This window comes from Oryzias latipes, chromosome 15, assembly GCF_002234675.1.
Source record: "Oryzias latipes chromosome 15, ASM223467v1".
In the NCBI taxonomy this organism is placed as follows: Eukaryota; Metazoa; Chordata; class Actinopteri; order Beloniformes; family Adrianichthyidae; genus Oryzias; species Oryzias latipes.
The window spans coordinates 1,261,705-1,277,432 of NC_019873.2; the positions used below are offsets into that span (position 1 = coordinate 1,261,705).

The 15,728-nt window shown below is 47.4% G+C and overlaps 2 protein-coding genes across 4 annotated transcripts; one reads left to right on the forward strand and one right to left on the reverse strand.

Moving 5' to 3' along the window:
- Positions 1–5,641: 5,641 nt before the first annotated feature.
- zc3h15 (zinc finger CCCH-type containing 15) lies at positions 5,642–11,057 on the forward strand. The gene is made up of 11 exons (XM_004084693.4): positions 5,642–5,845; positions 6,554–6,655; positions 7,088–7,190; positions 7,283–7,435; positions 7,693–7,784; positions 7,911–8,093; positions 8,171–8,251; positions 9,913–9,978; positions 10,055–10,165; positions 10,235–10,367; positions 10,444–11,057. The coding sequence occupies exons 1-11, from the start codon at positions 5,771–5,773 to the stop codon at positions 10,617–10,619; spliced, it is 1,275 nt and encodes a 424-aa protein (XP_004084741.1). The 5' UTR covers positions 5,642–5,770; the 3' UTR covers positions 10,620–11,057.
- Positions 11,058–15,728, reverse strand: rbm45 (RNA binding motif protein 45). Of its 3 annotated transcripts, XM_004084692.4 has the most exons (11): positions 15,377–15,725; positions 13,795–13,917; positions 13,556–13,682; positions 13,269–13,388; positions 13,028–13,198; positions 12,776–12,905; positions 12,035–12,128; positions 11,753–11,910; positions 11,586–11,661; positions 11,375–11,506; positions 11,068–11,204 (listed from the first exon to the last, which is right to left on the reverse strand). In XM_004084692.4, exons 1-10 carry the CDS (start codon positions 15,650–15,652, stop codon positions 11,390–11,392), a joined length of 1,392 nt encoding a protein of 463 aa, XP_004084740.1. In that variant the 5' UTR covers positions 15,653–15,725; the 3' UTR covers positions 11,068–11,204; positions 11,375–11,389. The 3 variants fall into 3 exon arrangements, with proteins under 3 accessions (XP_023818834.1, XP_023818833.1, XP_004084740.1); XM_023963066.1 differs by having other exon boundaries at positions 11,058–11,506; positions 13,028–13,195; positions 15,377–15,728; XM_023963065.1 differs by having other exon boundaries at positions 11,058–11,506.

The following is a 15,728-nucleotide window of genomic DNA, read 5'->3' on the forward strand; positions in this document are numbered from 1 at the left end:
AAAAGGCTGTGAGATGACGGGCTTTTGCCATCAATGACCTTTGACACTCCCCCTTGCTGCATTCATGCTGCCTAGGTGGGTGTGGCTGCAGTCTCCACTGCCCTGTCCTGCAGAGTGGTGCAGCTGAGAGCCCACGACCTCTCCTCAGACTCTGAAGCAACAGGAGTGTACCTCCAGACGGATGGTTGCTATTTATGGTTGCTTAAGAAACTGATGTAGATGCAGCAAAAAAACCTGCAGACCTCATGAAATGAGGCTCATCAGCCACTGAGGAGAAATGTGCTGCAGAGGATTCTGGGTGGACTGGGACAAATCCACCGCCGCACACTGGACTCAGTAAAGCACACATCTAGTGTTGCCATTGACAACTGTATGCACCCAAACAGTAATGTCATTCCTAACCCCCCTAAACCATACTCATTAATACACACCAGAGAAGGGGGGGCAACAGAGCAGTGACCCAGTTACCCTCACTCCCTCACACACCGAAGTGAGGAGTGAGCGCTGAACTGAGAGGATGTGGATGAACCCACCAAATCACATTAGTTCATTCAGTGTCATCTAATGACATCAAGGCAGAAGGTGCTGCTGAAGCGGTGAAAACCCCGCTGCTCTGCCCCTGCCCTGCAGCCCCCATGCAGTACAAGAGGGCTTCTTCTTCTAAGCTTAAAGACAAACCATCACGGATGCTGCTCTTTCTTCCTTTCCCTCTGGGGCATTTGAACATCTACAGATGATTGGTAGATTGGTCTCCTCAGTCACCACTTACTGCGGAACTCACATGGCTCGTGAAAGGCCACACGACAGCTTTAAAATTATATTTATGTGCCATCTGTCACAGCAGCACTTCATTCTGTGTGACTTTCCATGAACAGGTTGCAGCTCTGGTTGGCCAAAGCATGGATTTGAAACAAACTCATTAATAATGAGGTTTAGAATGTCGTTAAGAAAAATAAAAACACCAGAGTAATGATTCAGGGCTTTTTCTTACATGCCAAAGACTTGGTAATGCAGATCAGAAAAATACTTTGACTATTTAAAAAAAGCTGATTTTCAAAATGTCAGATGTAGACGTTATGTTCAATAATACATTTTCATATGCCTACATAATTCTCTGTATTTTACTGCTGCTTTTTTAACTGGATGTTGCAACACTGACACCTGGTGGTTACAAACTAAACTGCATCGAAACTCCAACCAAGAACTTTGTAAAAAAAATACCTATATTTTTTCTCCATTTACTAATAACTTTATTTTAGTAAGGTTTTTACTCAGCAGGATCTGTAAAACAACAACATCAACAGTAATATTACTTTCTTCTTAATTTCTATCTGAATGAACCCAGTCTGAGAACCAAAAGCGTTCAATTTTATCCATTCATTCATCTTCTAAACCTGTTTTTGTCCCTTTTGGGGTGACAGGGTTGCTAGAGCCTATCCCGGCCACTCGTGGGCGAAGGCAGGAGACATCTGTTGCAGCTCCACAAATCACACACCCATGCACACTCACATTCACACCTAGGGACAATTTAGAGCACTGTTTCCCAACCCTGGTCCTCGAGGCACACTGTCCTGCATGTTTTCCATGTAGCCCTGCTTATGCACACCGATTCAGCTCATCATCAGGCTCTGTATCAGCCTGACAATGACAGTCATCAAAGGCAGGTGTGTTTGAGCAGAGTTGGATTGAAAGAAATGCAGGACAGTGTGCCCCAAGGACCAGGGTTGGGAAACCCTGCTTTAGAGTGACCAATAAACCTACGAAGCATGTTTTTGGACGGTGGGAGGAAGCCGGAGTCCCTGGAGAAAACCCACGCTTAGACGGGGAGAACATGCCAACTCCACACAGAAAGGCCCCCCATTGATGTTCTGTTTTCAGGTCCCTAACTGGGACTTCAGCTGGGGCCTTCTTACTGAGAGAACACAAGAGCATCTAACAAGAGCGCTAACCACTGCGCCACCGTGCAGCCTGTTTTTTGTCATGTCAATGATTTTGGGGGGTTGAACATCTATCAGTTTCTCATCTATCCATTAAAATTCCATCTCTCCAAAGCATCTTCTGTTCTTACTCGGTCTCCTGCTGGAAACTCTTCCAGCAACTGTGAAGTGAAAGGGCTTCACCCCGGACAGATTAGCACCATTGGCTGTATGAGAGAACTGAACTGAGTGACTCCTCCCCCTGGCGTACTCAACAAGAAGTACCTGCTGGCTTCAAGAAGCCAAAGTCTCAGAGACTGTCTATAGAGAAGTAAGCAGCTGTTACTCAGTCATTCCGTTGGTCAGAATCACCATTCTCGCTCTGATACCTTTTTTTTTAAACTCTTTCTTTTCATAATATTTTATTACTTTATCGCAAGTTATTCAAGTTATAAACTGACCAATCAGATGCCTCAATAAAAGATTGTGGGGCCTGCTGGCCCCCACATCAAACATTCAAAATGTTTGATTGGCAGATTCTCCCTGCACCGCTTTCAGTGGAAAGAATGTAGACTTCTAACAAGCTCGCTCCCATTTGGCAACAGAAGTTGCCTCGCCTCGACTCGGACCAATTACTGCTCCAAATGTTGGCATCTGTATCATGGAAAATGGCGACTGAATTGGCTTCATTTCTCTGGAGCCAGGAGTGAGTCATTTTCTATGGGTGAGAGTTATCTTATATAGACATAGACTGTGTCCAACAGTGATGTGCAGTCAGGGGAGGCACAAAATATAGCTAAAATATGAATTCATTTCAAATTAATTAAAAAAACACAAATTAAATAGTATAAATATACTTTGAAGTTTTAAAGATTAAATAAGTTTAAATAAAATGTTATTATTTAGACATGTCCACTCTATGATTATTTTTCTCTGTGTGGATTTTCAACATTTCTATGGTAAAAATATTTCGAATTTCCTGTTCAAATACATGAGAGAGCAGCAGGTGAACCCCCCCCCCCCCCCCCCCCCTGCACGCAGATGGCGGCAAATGTTTAATAAATGTTTAAAACAATTTTTTAAACATCACACTTTAACTGTTGCCAATCAAATGGTAAGTCAGCTACTCTATAGGGTTCAGTTGTTTGTAAATCTGATGTCAGCGCCCCAACCAGCTGTGAACTTAACAGCACATCACTGGTGTCCAAATTCCCACCCTGATCCCTAACTGCCTCAAATCTAAACAGTGCAGGACTATCTAGTGTCCTGGAATTTAAAAGCAATTCGGTCACCATGCTCACTACCTTTTTTTTAAAACAGAAAATATGACATATTAAAAACCTAATAAATAGAAACATTTGACAACAACTATATTTATGAATCCACTGTGTTGTTATGATGATGAAAACTTGGATAGTTTGTTTAAAAAAATGGATTAATTAAAATACTTTCCCACGCAGGGACACTTCAGACCAAACTACATATGCAGCCCACCAAACTACTTTAATGTTGTGTTGCCACAGGTTTGGCAGAGTTTTATGCTGGATGCCCTTCCTGAAACAACCCTGTATTTTCAGGGCAGCGGAAGTCACAGACTTCTGAGGCAGCAGCCTGAAGGCCCCACACTGGGGGAGCCAACCCAGGTTTCCCACGTGACAGTGCTTGGATGAATTAATTAACGTTTTCTTTTCTTGTGTGACCCCATGGACACTGCATTATACATTAACCTTTGTTTGGGTGCAGAAAATTACTCTACGGTGATGTGGTTTTGGAAGATTTGTTGTTTTTTTACGTTCATGTGATTTTTCTGAGTCAGACAGTCATTTTTCCAATTATTCTAAAACCACATGAACACAGCATTTCTCTAAGTTTGCGTTTTCTCTGAGTGACCATTGGGCAATTGGCACTAAAATCAGAACAAAAGTCAGTTTGGTATAAAAAAAGCTCCAAAGATTTCTGTTTTAATATAGAAAAAAATATGTTCAGTCAAAATGAAAGCATGTTTTCATCCAGATTCCACTGTGCTTCTTTCTCTAATGAGCTGGATTACTAAAACATGCCATTGAGTTCTGCTCCTGGTTCGGCCCTTCTGTCAAATTTTAGAACCCTTTGTGGCCCACATGTCGAAAGGTTTGCCCACCCCAGATGTAGAGAAACCAATGAACCTACAAAGCATGTTTTTGGACTGTGCCCGGAGAAATCCCATGCATGAACAGAAGAACATGCAAACATGTTCGGATGGGGAAGACACCAAAATCCTAATAGGCAGCAGGAAAAGAAAAGAAGTTTCAAACCTTTGCAAAGCGGGAGCCAGGTGCATGTGCAGAAAAGAAGTGCTCTGCTTCTGATCTGTTCCTGCTCTGAGCTCGCCCCCCGTGCAGACAGTTTTATTTTCCAACTGAATAACGTGTAAATCAATGGCTCTGTGTCTGTCCAGCAGTTCAGACTGTCAAGGAGAGTCGGGTCCGCATCCCTGCAGATGATTCTTTTCTCTTCAATAAGCAATTCAACACAGACAGCCTTTTGTTTGTTTGTTTTCAGCACTTCCATGTCCTTATATGGTGATGAATGCTGGTTCCACTTGCAGTCCTTATTACAACACACAAGGTTCATGTATATAAAGAACCAGGTAAATGCCAAAGCTACTGAGCCCTGCAGATGCCACTGGCTAAAAAGGAAAAAAAATCTGATGGTGTTCGGTGGCCAGTGACTAATGATGATGTCAGACCATAGAAGAAGAACTTGGAGGTCCCGTTGGAAATAACAAAGCTCCGACATAGAGCGAGGTGATCTTCTAAACAGGCTTTTATTATTGTTATGGTGATTACTAAGTGCATGTTTGCTTATAGTTTTTTTAAATCTGTGCGGCCAGTGCTTCATAGTTGGCAGAACTGACCCAGAAGGAGGATTAGGATTAGGTTAATATATGCTGACAACATTTAGCCATGAAAGAATTTACACTGGAATTACATCAGGCTATTTTTTCTGGACCCGACTGGAAATACAAATTCTCATGATTGTTTGCACGGTTTCTCAGGACTGTTGATTCAAAAGCCGCCTCCGTTCGTCTGGCGAGGTGACAGACTGTGGTCCGAAGCTTCCTCTGTACGAAGATACGACTTGAGTCCAGCTGCTCTGCTCAGCGACATGGGCATGCTATGTGCACATGCGCACGATTGCGCAACAGTGTGAGCACAATTGATGAATCCGTGGGCGAGATTTATCAGATTTTTTTTTTTAACCACTGGCCCTTGGAGGGCTCCGTACGAATCAAAACGTATGCTGAAATAAATAATTCTTCCTCACAGAAAGGTCCCAGTCTGGATTGAAAGCAGGGCTGTGAGGCGTGAGAGCCCCCTGTGCAGCATAGGGAACTCAGTTTTGGAAGTGTAGATTTGGATAGCACTACAAAATGGCAAACACACTAATTAGTGCACTATGTAGTCAGTAGTGAAGGAAATGGGCACAATCCGTCACAGGGCAACACATGCACGCACGTGCACTCTCACTTTGAAAAATTGACGGTATATTTGTCTGCCATAAAAGCATGTTTTAGGACTAAAGCTGAAGTTCCCGCAGAATTCCCGCGCGTGCACGCGGAGAACACTCAAACTCCACACAGAAATGACAAAGCCAGGGTTCGAATCTTCTCACTATGTGCCGTTCTGTCCTGTAGTTAAATTTAACTCAATCACCCATGATGCACCTCGTCGTAACGCAATGACGCCACAGGACATCAACAACTCACACGTGGCCTAGAACGTGCTAGCAACACCTGCTTCAGGTGCTTCGCGACCCAGAGCACCCTAGTCTAATCTAAATAGTCATCTTCACGTGTCCACAGCTGAGCCAGCATGCCTCCGAAGAAACCCACACAGGCCGCGGGGACCAAAAAAACCCAAGAGAAGAAGAAGGAGAAAATTATTGAGGTAGCTAACGCCAAACACCAGTTAGCTTAGCCTTAGCTGATGAGCTAAATGCTAACTCGGTTGCTTTACTTTACATTAATACGTAATTCCGCTCAGGTGACATTTGACGGGTTTCTAGTTCATTCAGTTAGTGTTTTTTAAAGACTTATTTGGCTGTTCTGAAGCTGCCCGACTGTCACGGGGCAGTTGGACGGGTGTTGCAGGCCGAGCGGCCGAACCAACGTCCGGCTTCTAATGAGAGACGCCGGCGACACGAGCCCGCGGTTGGCCTTAACAGAAACGCTGTGATCCGTTTCAGGTGTGTTCTGATTTCAGAACAGAGAGTGAGTCCTGTCGAATAAACGATCGTTTGGCTGTAAAGCTCCGAAGCGCCGTCAGGAGCGGCCGCCGCCCGGAGGCCCGGCTTAGGTTCGGTTCTCCTGACCCGCAGGGCTTGTTGTCACTTTGCTTCATGTAGTCGTTCTGTGGTCTGTGTTTGTCCATGGCTCTGTAATCCTCAAAGTATGTCCATATTTAGGGGTTTTAAAGCTCATATCTGATGATCATTTCTGAAAATGGAAACGTCTGAAATCTCCACCTGTCAGTTCAACTCACCTGAGACTTTTTGGGTGGCGATCAAACTTGTCGCAGCTCCTCTGATGGTTTCGGTTTCTCCAACCTCTCAGTTCAGAGGAGGTTCTTGATGTTAACACAGGCTTCTCCCCTCAGGACAAAACGTTCGGCCTGAAGAACAAGAAGGGCGCCAAGCAGCAGAAGTTCATCAAGAACGTCACTCAGCAAGTGAAGTATGGACAGCAGAGCGCCCGACAGGTGAGGAGCTCTCAGCTGCAGGGGGTGTGGGGGTCTTTAGCTTCTGCAACAGCAGGCTGCTTTCAAGGACTCCTCTTTTTAGAGGACATTTGTGGTTCTGACAGACGCATTTCGCTTCCGTCTGAATATTAGTGTAACACAGTAAAAGACGAGCGTCTCCATCCTGTTTTAATTCAGAAGCTGCCCACAGTGCAGCTTCAGACCCCTGTGCAGGTTTCCATGTGAAACAGCATCTGGGGGTGAACATGTCTCAGTGGGAAGTGTTTCACACATGGATGGATGGATGGATGGATACATACGGGTTCTGCTCACATTTCCCCTGGCAGTGGGGGCAGTGAAGGAAAGGATGTGTGCGGTGTGCGGTATAGCTGTGTGCGCTGACAATGTTCTGATGCTTCCCTGCTGAAATCTCATCCTGTTTTGATGGCGCAGGTCGAGAATGAGAAGGGCGGCAAGAAGGCAGACAAGAAGAAGGAGCTGGATGAACTCAATGAGCTCTTTAAACCCGTCGTCGCTGCGCAGAAAGTTAGCAAAGGTGATCGGGCGCCGGAGTGGAGGAGGCGTGCAACCTTCCTGTTGTGTGAAGACGGCGCTTAAAGAATATCTCCCTACTTCCCTCTGTTGCAGGAGTTGATCCAAAGTCGGTGCTGTGTGCGTTCTTCAAGCAGGGCCAGTGCACCAAAGGTGACAAGTGCAAATTCAGCCACGACCTGTCCATGGAGAGGAAGTGTGAGAAGAGGAGCGTCTACGTGGACGAGCGGGACGAAGACCTGGAGAAAGGTTTCGCTCCAGGCTGTTTCTTACATGTTTGGCCGAAAAAACAGTTGAAGCTGGAGATGACGATCTTCATTTGCTTGATGCACACTTCCTTGACAGTGCAGCACCTCTCAGGGGTTAAAGGTCACCGATCACAGCTCACGTCTCGTGCTGCGTTACAGATGCAGATGATCCGAGAACGTTTGCTGTTCTTAAGAGCAGATGATGGTTACGATGTTTGATCCAAAGTAGACCTCTGATGTTGCTGCTGTTCTGCTCAGACACCATGGAGAACTGGGACCAGAAGAAGCTGCAGGAGGTGGTCGACAAAAAACACGGGGAGGCAGAGAAGAAGAAAGCAAAAACTCAGATCGTAAGTCTGCCCAAAACATGAAGGTGCTGCTGTGTTTTCACAGCTTCAGTGGTTCTCATGAGGGCTTGCTGATCCTTCAGACCTGTGAAGCTCCTACCACAAATGAACAGGACCTTGTTGTTTCAGGTGTGCAAGTACTTCCTGGATGCCATTGAGAACAACAAATACGGCTGGTTCTGGGTGTGTCCCGCCAACGGTGACACCTGTATGTACCGACATGCCCTGCCGCCCGGCTTTGTGCTGAAAAAAGACAAGAAGAAGGAGGAGAAAGAGGAGGAGATCTCACTGGAGGAGCTGATCGAGAATGAGGTACGAACTGACGGGCTGCGTGGAAACAACCTGACCCCCCACCGATCACTAACGTCTGTCCGTCCGCCTGCCCCCAGCGAGCGGCTCTGGGCCCAAACGTCACCCGGATCACACTGGAGTCTTTCCTGGCTTGGAAAAAGAGGAAGAGGCAGGAGAAGGTAGGAGCAGCTGTCCCTTCACCCTGAGCGCACTTCTCATGTCAAATTTGCATCTGTTTGGAAGCGCGTCAAATATGACTGTCAAAAAGCGTATTCGTGCTCCTGACGCGGGTGGGAGGAGCCAGCAACGTGCACAGATAGGTGCATGAGCACCTGCCCTTTACTGCCTTTATCGTTTTTTTAGGATTTTTTTTTCTTTCCTTGAAAAGAATAATTTCCTGTTAGAAATGCAAAAAAAAATATCGGTACAAAAGCGATCGTACCTATTTTCTTGTAATATGGGGGGAAAGAGCGAGTGAGAGAAAGAAACTGCTGCCTCACAGAAGAGACGTGACAGTGAAGGAACCTGTGAGTTCTGGTCCCACTAGTGACCATCCACTGATTCAACGAGCTTAAATATGACTAATATTTCAGGAAAATGCTCCATGTTTAAAGCTCCATGTTAGTCAAGGAGTCTGTTTCTACTTTTACCAGACGTCTGAGCATTCAGGCAGCAGGTTAACGTTCAAAATAAATGAACCATATTTACCACGAGTTTGTAGATTCCTCACTACAGGTCTGACACTAAATGTGTTATTATAGGGCGCGGTTTCATTTATGGTTGCTGTATTTAACACACACAAAAGCGCACCGGGTTTAAAGGTGCAGGTACGTTAACACAAACCAGTAAAACATGCATCCCAGTGTTTTCAAACAGGCAGCTGGAGCAAAACTGAGTTGGTTGGGATTTCTTTTTTCAGTCATCAATCAGCATCCAAACATCCATCCAAGTCCTCATCTTCTGTACCTGAAATGAACAGCTGGGCTACATTTCTATCAAAAACACTCCAGCTTCTCTTTCATCGTCTCGTCGCTGTGCGGCTCCAAAGCTCAAAGAACAGAGCAAACATCTAGAATTCTCTGCAGCTGATAGCTTGTGCTTCATAATCGTGTCTCTTTGCATTTTTGGGATTTCCAAAACGATGTTGTTCTGCATAATACTCATACCTGCACCTTAGTACTATGGGGGAGGGGGTGTCTTCTTTCACGTCCTCATTTCCCTTCTCACCGTTCTCATGCTGTTCTCTCCTACGTCCTCCTTACTGAAGTGTAAGCGGACCGCACATTTAGGAGAAAATGTAAGGCTGTCAAGTGCGCCTTTTGATCGTGTAAATATGGAAGGTTATAGCTGCCTAGAGATCTCTAGAAAAGCCACAGAAATCCCGTCTCCGTGTTCATGACATCATCATCAGAGACTCTCCGCTACGATGCAGCTGAATGACGGACACTTCAGTGCTACTTCTGTCTCTCTGTGACCCAGTTTGACGACTTGCCGTCCAAGGAACAAAACTAGCTTTTTATTATTGTCTCCATACAAAAAAGAAAAAAGATCAGAAAGTTCAGGAGTAGAACCATCAGTGTCTGTTGTTTTGGACTCAACCCTCTGATTGCAACATCAACACGTCACCACTGAATCTGGGTTCTGGATTGGTTGGCGTGGTGCAAAGCCTTACCAAGAGTTCAGATATTTGAAATTTGGAAAAACCGCTACGCGATGCCCAAAAGGCGCCGCCAAGCGTGATGGCATTGAAAATGGACGCACCTGCTGCACGAATGGCGTTGGGTGTCAACTTGACTCTAGTCTTAGAGGAAGCAGGTGAAGCTCCCTGCTGTGGTTACAGGTGGACAAAGCCAGGGAGGAGATGGAGAAGAAGAAGGCGGACTTCAAGGCTGGGAAATCCCTGGTGGTGAGTTTGTTTGTCCAGGAAGCCAGACACGTTTGTCCAGACATCTGCAGATCAGGGATTTCTCACATTGCTGCAGGTGAGTGGGCGTGAGGTGTTCGAGTTCCACCCAGAGCTGGTTGATGATGATGACGATGAAGCCGACGACACTCGATATGCCAATGAAGAGTCGTCAGAGGAGGAAGAGGAGGTGAGTGGGCGTACACCCTGATGGGAGGGTCAGGCATCACTGGAGCTTCACGTCTGTTTGTCTTTTCAGATTGAAGCTGCTAACGTCCAGGACATAGACCTATCCCGGTTTGTTCCCCAAGAGGTGGACCACACGGGTATCACTGTGGCATCCACAGACCGCTTCTCCAGAGACCACAGGGGGGGCACAGACGCCAGCGGCCGTAAGAGAAAAACCCCATTTCACGTTTGCAGGAGCTCCTGAAGCCGGCGTGAAACTTTTCCTCTTGTTCCCAACAGAGGAGCTGATGAACGGAGCGTGTGGCGGGGCGGAGGCCAACGGGCTCCCAGGCGCACAGGAGGGAGGGGAGGACGGAGGGGGGGAGGAGGACGTGCCGGTGGATGAAAACCTGTTTACAGGAGAAGATCTGGAGGAGCTGGATGAGGAGCTGAACACACTGGAGCTGGAAGACTGAAGCTCGGCGCCGCAGACGCTCCAAAGATTCTCGGACTTCGGTTCCCGCCCCCCCGAACTCATTCATGAAAACTTTTTGCTTCATCACTGGATGTTCTTCCTCAGTCTGATCCGTCAGACCCCACAGTGATTTGCAGAGTCAGCCTCAGCAACAAACTGCTCCCAAATGGACCTGCAGCCGGTTCTGCCCCGGACCGACCCACTGCAAGGGACTGGGGTTCTGCAACCGTCAGATCTGCAGCTTTTGCCTGATCTTAAGACCTGATTCAGCTCCAAAGTAGGAATCTGAGCGGGGTTGTGTTTTCCCAACACTGAAGTTTGATTGATCCGGGTTCTTCAGTGTTTTTTTTTGCATCCGGCTGAAGACGAGGAGGAAAAACCCAAAACACTTCAAATAAAATGTTTTACAATGAAGCAGCAATAAAGAGAAAAGACCGGCTGAAGTACAGTTTTTATTGAGGGGGTTCAAAGTTCAGACAGTTCTGGGTCGTCTTCCCAGAAGAAGCAACGTCAGACAGGGGTCAAAGGTCGGTCTAAGGTCAGGAGGTGTGGGTCTGTCAGGTCAGGTGTCAGTCAAGACAGTCGCCTGGGAAACGAGAAGCTGCAGCGTTACTGACAGGAGGAAGACAGTGAATCTGTCAGAGCAGTGGGGGGGGCCTTCAGCCTCCCCCACTGCTCTGCAGTCTGAGAGCTCTGATGCTAACGGCGCCCTGAAAGCGCATCACAGGCCTCAGAGTGCGGCGGCCGCGTACTCACCGCCCCCCGCTGCCGTCAGTAGGTGCGGGGCCGTTTGTGCGACTCCTCTCTGGGGGGATCGGCCAGCATCACCTTCATCTTCACGCCGTTGACCACACGGCCGTGCAGCGCCACCATGGCCTCGTCAGCGCACTGCCGGCAAGAGACGATGAAGAGCAACCAGGAGCAACTGTTCTCCTGTGGGGGCAGGTGGGGTGGGGTGGGGGCTTACCTGTTTGTCTGCGTACTTTATGTATCCCACTTTCTGCCCGGGAACCAGATAGACCTCAATGAGGGACCCAAAGCGGCTACAGAGGGGAGGGGGTGCATGTATTAGAGCTGACTATCAACACCCCCCCAGCTCTAAGTGTGGACCCCTCCCTCTGAGCTTCTGCCTACCAGAAGACGTCCTCCAGCACATCAGGGGGCAGAGGGGACGGGCTGAACACCACAAACAAGCGCTCCTTGGTTTTACTGTCGGGGGGCGCCAGCTTCTTCAGGGACGGCAGGCTGACGTCCGTCTGGATACGGGACATGGAGGGCGACGGCGAGAAACTCTGCCAGGGAAAACGCAGGCGTTCATGCCGGTCTGTTCTCCAGTGGTGGAGATGCAGACTTCCAAAATACCCCCCCCCCCCCCCCCCCCATGTACGAGGGGCAAACTTCAAAGCCGTTTCTCACATGAGGTTTCAGCATTTGGCTGCTGGACGCTCCGTTCCACACAGCGGACATCATCTGAGCAGCAACAAACTGCATGGCCATCCGCCCCACCGAGCTACAGACGGAAACACACGTGAGAAAACCTCAATGTTCTGTCCGCAGCACACGGCTGGGACACGGCAAACATGCCGTATCACGCCTCACCTTTTCTGGTTTTTGTAGATTTTTTTTGTTTAACTTGGCATCCCTTTTTTTCAGTTCACTGTGTTCTGATTGGCTGTTGGTTGTGGTCTCTTGTACAGAGACGTGAAGGTTTAAACGAGAGAAGAGTGTGGAAATGTTCATGTGTGTCGGATAAACGTGTAGAGCGTGTGTAGTGTGACGTCTTGTGATAAACCAGGGAACACTAACTCAGTTTTGTCGATTTGCTTAAACAACTGTTGTGTCCATAGTTCCTAAAACAAAGCGTGTGTGTGAGTCCTGTGACCTTCTGAAGCCCCCTCACACTAATGCGTGCACTTGACCCCCCCTCCCCAGAGGTAACTAAGGGTACTTGCCTAGCGACGCTTCCACATGACAGGTAGCCAGGAATAAACCCAGCAGCCCTACAGCTGGTCTGTGGCGTGTCTAAAGTGACCTTCAAGGCTGGTTTCATGTTTGCAGTGTTGAGGACGGCCACTAGAGGTCGCCCTGTTCACCCAACGATCACAGTTCCTCCTCCAACCCCACCTTTGGGCAGTGCTGCTGTGCAAGTGTGCCCACCTGCTGCGGTCCTCGCCATCATCTAGAAAGTACACCACCAGTCTGTTGCCGGGCGGATACTCGAAGCCGTTCAGTTTCTCTTTGGCGTAAAGGGCAGAGCCAAGGTTACTGTAGCGGATCATGGCACAGCCTGCAAACATTCCAAGATCAGAACCGCCGTCTGCATGTTTGACGTGTAAACGCAGAGTTCTGGCAAACCCAATGGGAACCAAAACCACGGAGGTAGAAGTTCTATGAAAGATCGGGTCTCACCTTTGTTCATGCCGTACGAGTCTCTCTGCAGCTCGCAGTACTCCATGCCGGGAATGAGGTCGAACAGAGCGAAGACCTGCTCCTGCGTGAGCGCTGCCCGCGTGGACACCATCAGCGCGCGCGTGAAGTCCCCCGCGCGGCTCTCCGGCACCGCAAAGTTCCCAGGGTCTGCTGCAAAGACGAACGCAGAGATCAGAACCGGAGGCTGCGTCCAGCCTCTGCTGCAGACGCACCAACAGACCTGCGTGAAAGCCGTACTGGTTGGCCGAGTCTCCGCCGTACTCCCCTCTGCTCCCTGCGCCGGAGTAATCCTCAGAGGCGTTGGATTTGGAGCGGGGTTCGGCCAGGATGGCCCTGTACGCTGGAGAACAGCCATCAGAACAGCAAACGTCTGCTAACTAATAATGAAATGGGATTTTCTAAGCAGAGACACCACCTTCAGAGCCAGAGGGCTCTGCTACGTCACTACTGATGGCAGATCTGCCTTTGGAAAGCCTTTCTGCTGAGGTTCAGGACTGCGATGCTCACATTTGTCACAGTTCTCTATAGCGATGGCAGCCTGGGAGGGTTTGTAGTATCTGACGTAACCGAGTCCTTTACTTTCCCCGGTGAGTTTATTTTTGATGATGACGCAGTATTCAATGTCTCCGTACTCCTGGAAGACAGACAGGAACCATGCAGACCCAAGACCTTCATCCTGTCCATGGCTAAGCCATGTTCAAACACGAGGAAGCACACACGTCTCTGCATTCAGCTGCTGCTCTTACTTTAAAAGTGTTTTTCAGGTCTTCCTCTGTGAAGGTTTTGGGTATCATGACGAAGATCCTGGTAAGCTCCTCATCCTCCACGTCTCTGTGTCTGGTTGAAGATCGAGACTGAGCGATGAAGACCTGCCACAAGACAGACAACGGTGTCATCGAGCAGACCCATGAATGCTCGCCGCAGGAAGAAGGTTGGAAACGAATCAACAGCTCTCTGTGCAGCGTTCCTTTGATCACATTTCAACTGAACATCAATTTATTTTCAACTCCTTCAAATGATTTGGCTTTGGAGAATGTTTCTGTGATGATGTTAAAATGGTAGCAGCTCTGTTGGAATGAGACTCAGCTCCACTCCTGGATGTGACCTGAAGCGAGGCGTCGGCCGAGGACGCCACATCCACCGTGTGCTTCTGCACTCTAACCCTTCCACCGACAGAGTCTACCGTCATTCTACAGGAGCTGTGAATGCTCAGGAACATGAACGCTGGTCAAGAACACGGATCATCTCATACCTGATCAAATGACAATGTCTGTGCGAACAAGTTACTTCTCTTCTGGATGTGGAACTAACGTAAAAATATGCAGATTGTTCCAAAAGACCAATGCCTTCCCTCATATTTTAACTTATTGGAATCCATTAGTTCCAGATATCAAATGCAAAGTGGTGTGGATGATCCCTCCTCTTAATAAATAAGCTAAAAGAATTAAGTTTTAAAATTCTCCATTAAATTGACCCTACACTACTTGATAACATCTAACAAAGACACTAATAGTAATTGTAGTTTCTGTGGATATCGTTCAGAAACTGCAACACTTTAATAGTTCGTCCACACAAATCTAGGAAGGAGTTTAGGAGATTTATCTTCATTCGTGTCTTAAAATGTTTCTCTCTGAGATGGGAAAATGTGTTAAAAAGCATAAAGTTTTTTTTAATTATTTTATTAATTCTTCTGGCGAAATTCCACCTACATAATTGTAAATATAATAAAACACCATTCTTCCCCCAATTCATTAAAGATGTAAATGTTTAAATGTAATCAACCTGCCTGGCTGTGTGATATTGTCTATGAAGTGTGCATCGCATCGGTTCTCTCGTGTTGTATATTTGCATTTTGTTCAATAAAGTTTTTTTTTTTTAAGTAGGGGGCAGTAGACGTCAATGGGTGACGTCAGAGATGCTTCGTCCAGTAATATATTTTTTGATTTGAAATTGTCTATTTTAAGCAATTAAAGCAGGAATAATACAAGAAAGAACCCCATCATCAGTTTTACATTCGTACAAAGACGAATCAAACTTAGGATAATTATACATTCAATCAAAGATTGCTTGAAGGGAGGGAAGGAAGTGAACTTATGTCCACCCCTGTTCTACCGTAACCATTTATGACATGTTTTATCATTGTCCAGTTCATAACATATGTCTATGGTTGCAATTTGTTGATTTAAAACACTCCTATCCTTCCTATAACCACGTGCGCGTCCCTGCTCCACCTGGTTGTGCTGTGTACGCACGCGCCAACACTTCGTTAGCAGCTAGCATGTTAGCTGGCGCTCGCGCGGCTGTAAACGGCGCCTGGGTCGGCCTGACCTTGATGGGTTTGCTTTTGTCCGACAGCATCTGTCCGTGCATCTCCTCCATGGCCGCGCAGGCCTGCGAAGATTTGGCGAACTTGATGTAGGAGATGCCTTTGGACTCCTTGGTCTGCCGGTCTTTGACCACCCAGACCCCCTGGATGTCTCCGAATCTGGAGAAACGTTCGCGGAGCTCATCTTCGCTGATGCTGCGGCTCGTGACCAAGAACAAACGGCTGTTGGGCGGATCGTCGAGGTTTTCAGGGACTTGTTTGGAAGGATAGTCCTCCATCTTGTCGCATTCAAGAGGGCTGCTGCGTTTAAGTGCTCCTCGTAAATGTTAACTTCCGGGTTGAACTCTTACAAAA

Excerpts from the sequence above, each read along its gene's own strand:
- rbm45 (XM_023963065.1), bottom strand. The coding sequence starts at position 15,652 with ATGGAGGACTATCCTTCCAAACAAGTCCCTGAAAACCTCGACGATCCG. Across the intron at positions 12,906-13,027 it reads CTCGTACGGCATGAACAAAG|GCTGTGCCATGATCCGCTAC; the intron begins GTGAGACCCGAT and ends GAATGTTTGCAG. Across the intron at positions 11,911-12,034 it reads GCCAAATGCTGAAACCTCAT|AGTTTCTCGCCGTCGCCCTC; the intron begins GTGAGAAACGGC and ends TTTCCCTGGCAG.
- zc3h15 (XM_004084693.4), top strand. The coding sequence starts at position 5,771 with ATGCCTCCGAAGAAACCCACACAGGCCGCGGGGACCAAAAAAACCCAA. Across the intron at positions 7,436-7,692 it reads GGACGAAGACCTGGAGAAAG|ACACCATGGAGAACTGGGAC; the intron begins GTTTCGCTCCAG and ends TGTTCTGCTCAG. Across the intron at positions 10,166-10,234 it reads CGTCAGAGGAGGAAGAGGAG|ATTGAAGCTGCTAACGTCCA; the intron begins GTGAGTGGGCGT and ends TTGTCTTTTCAG.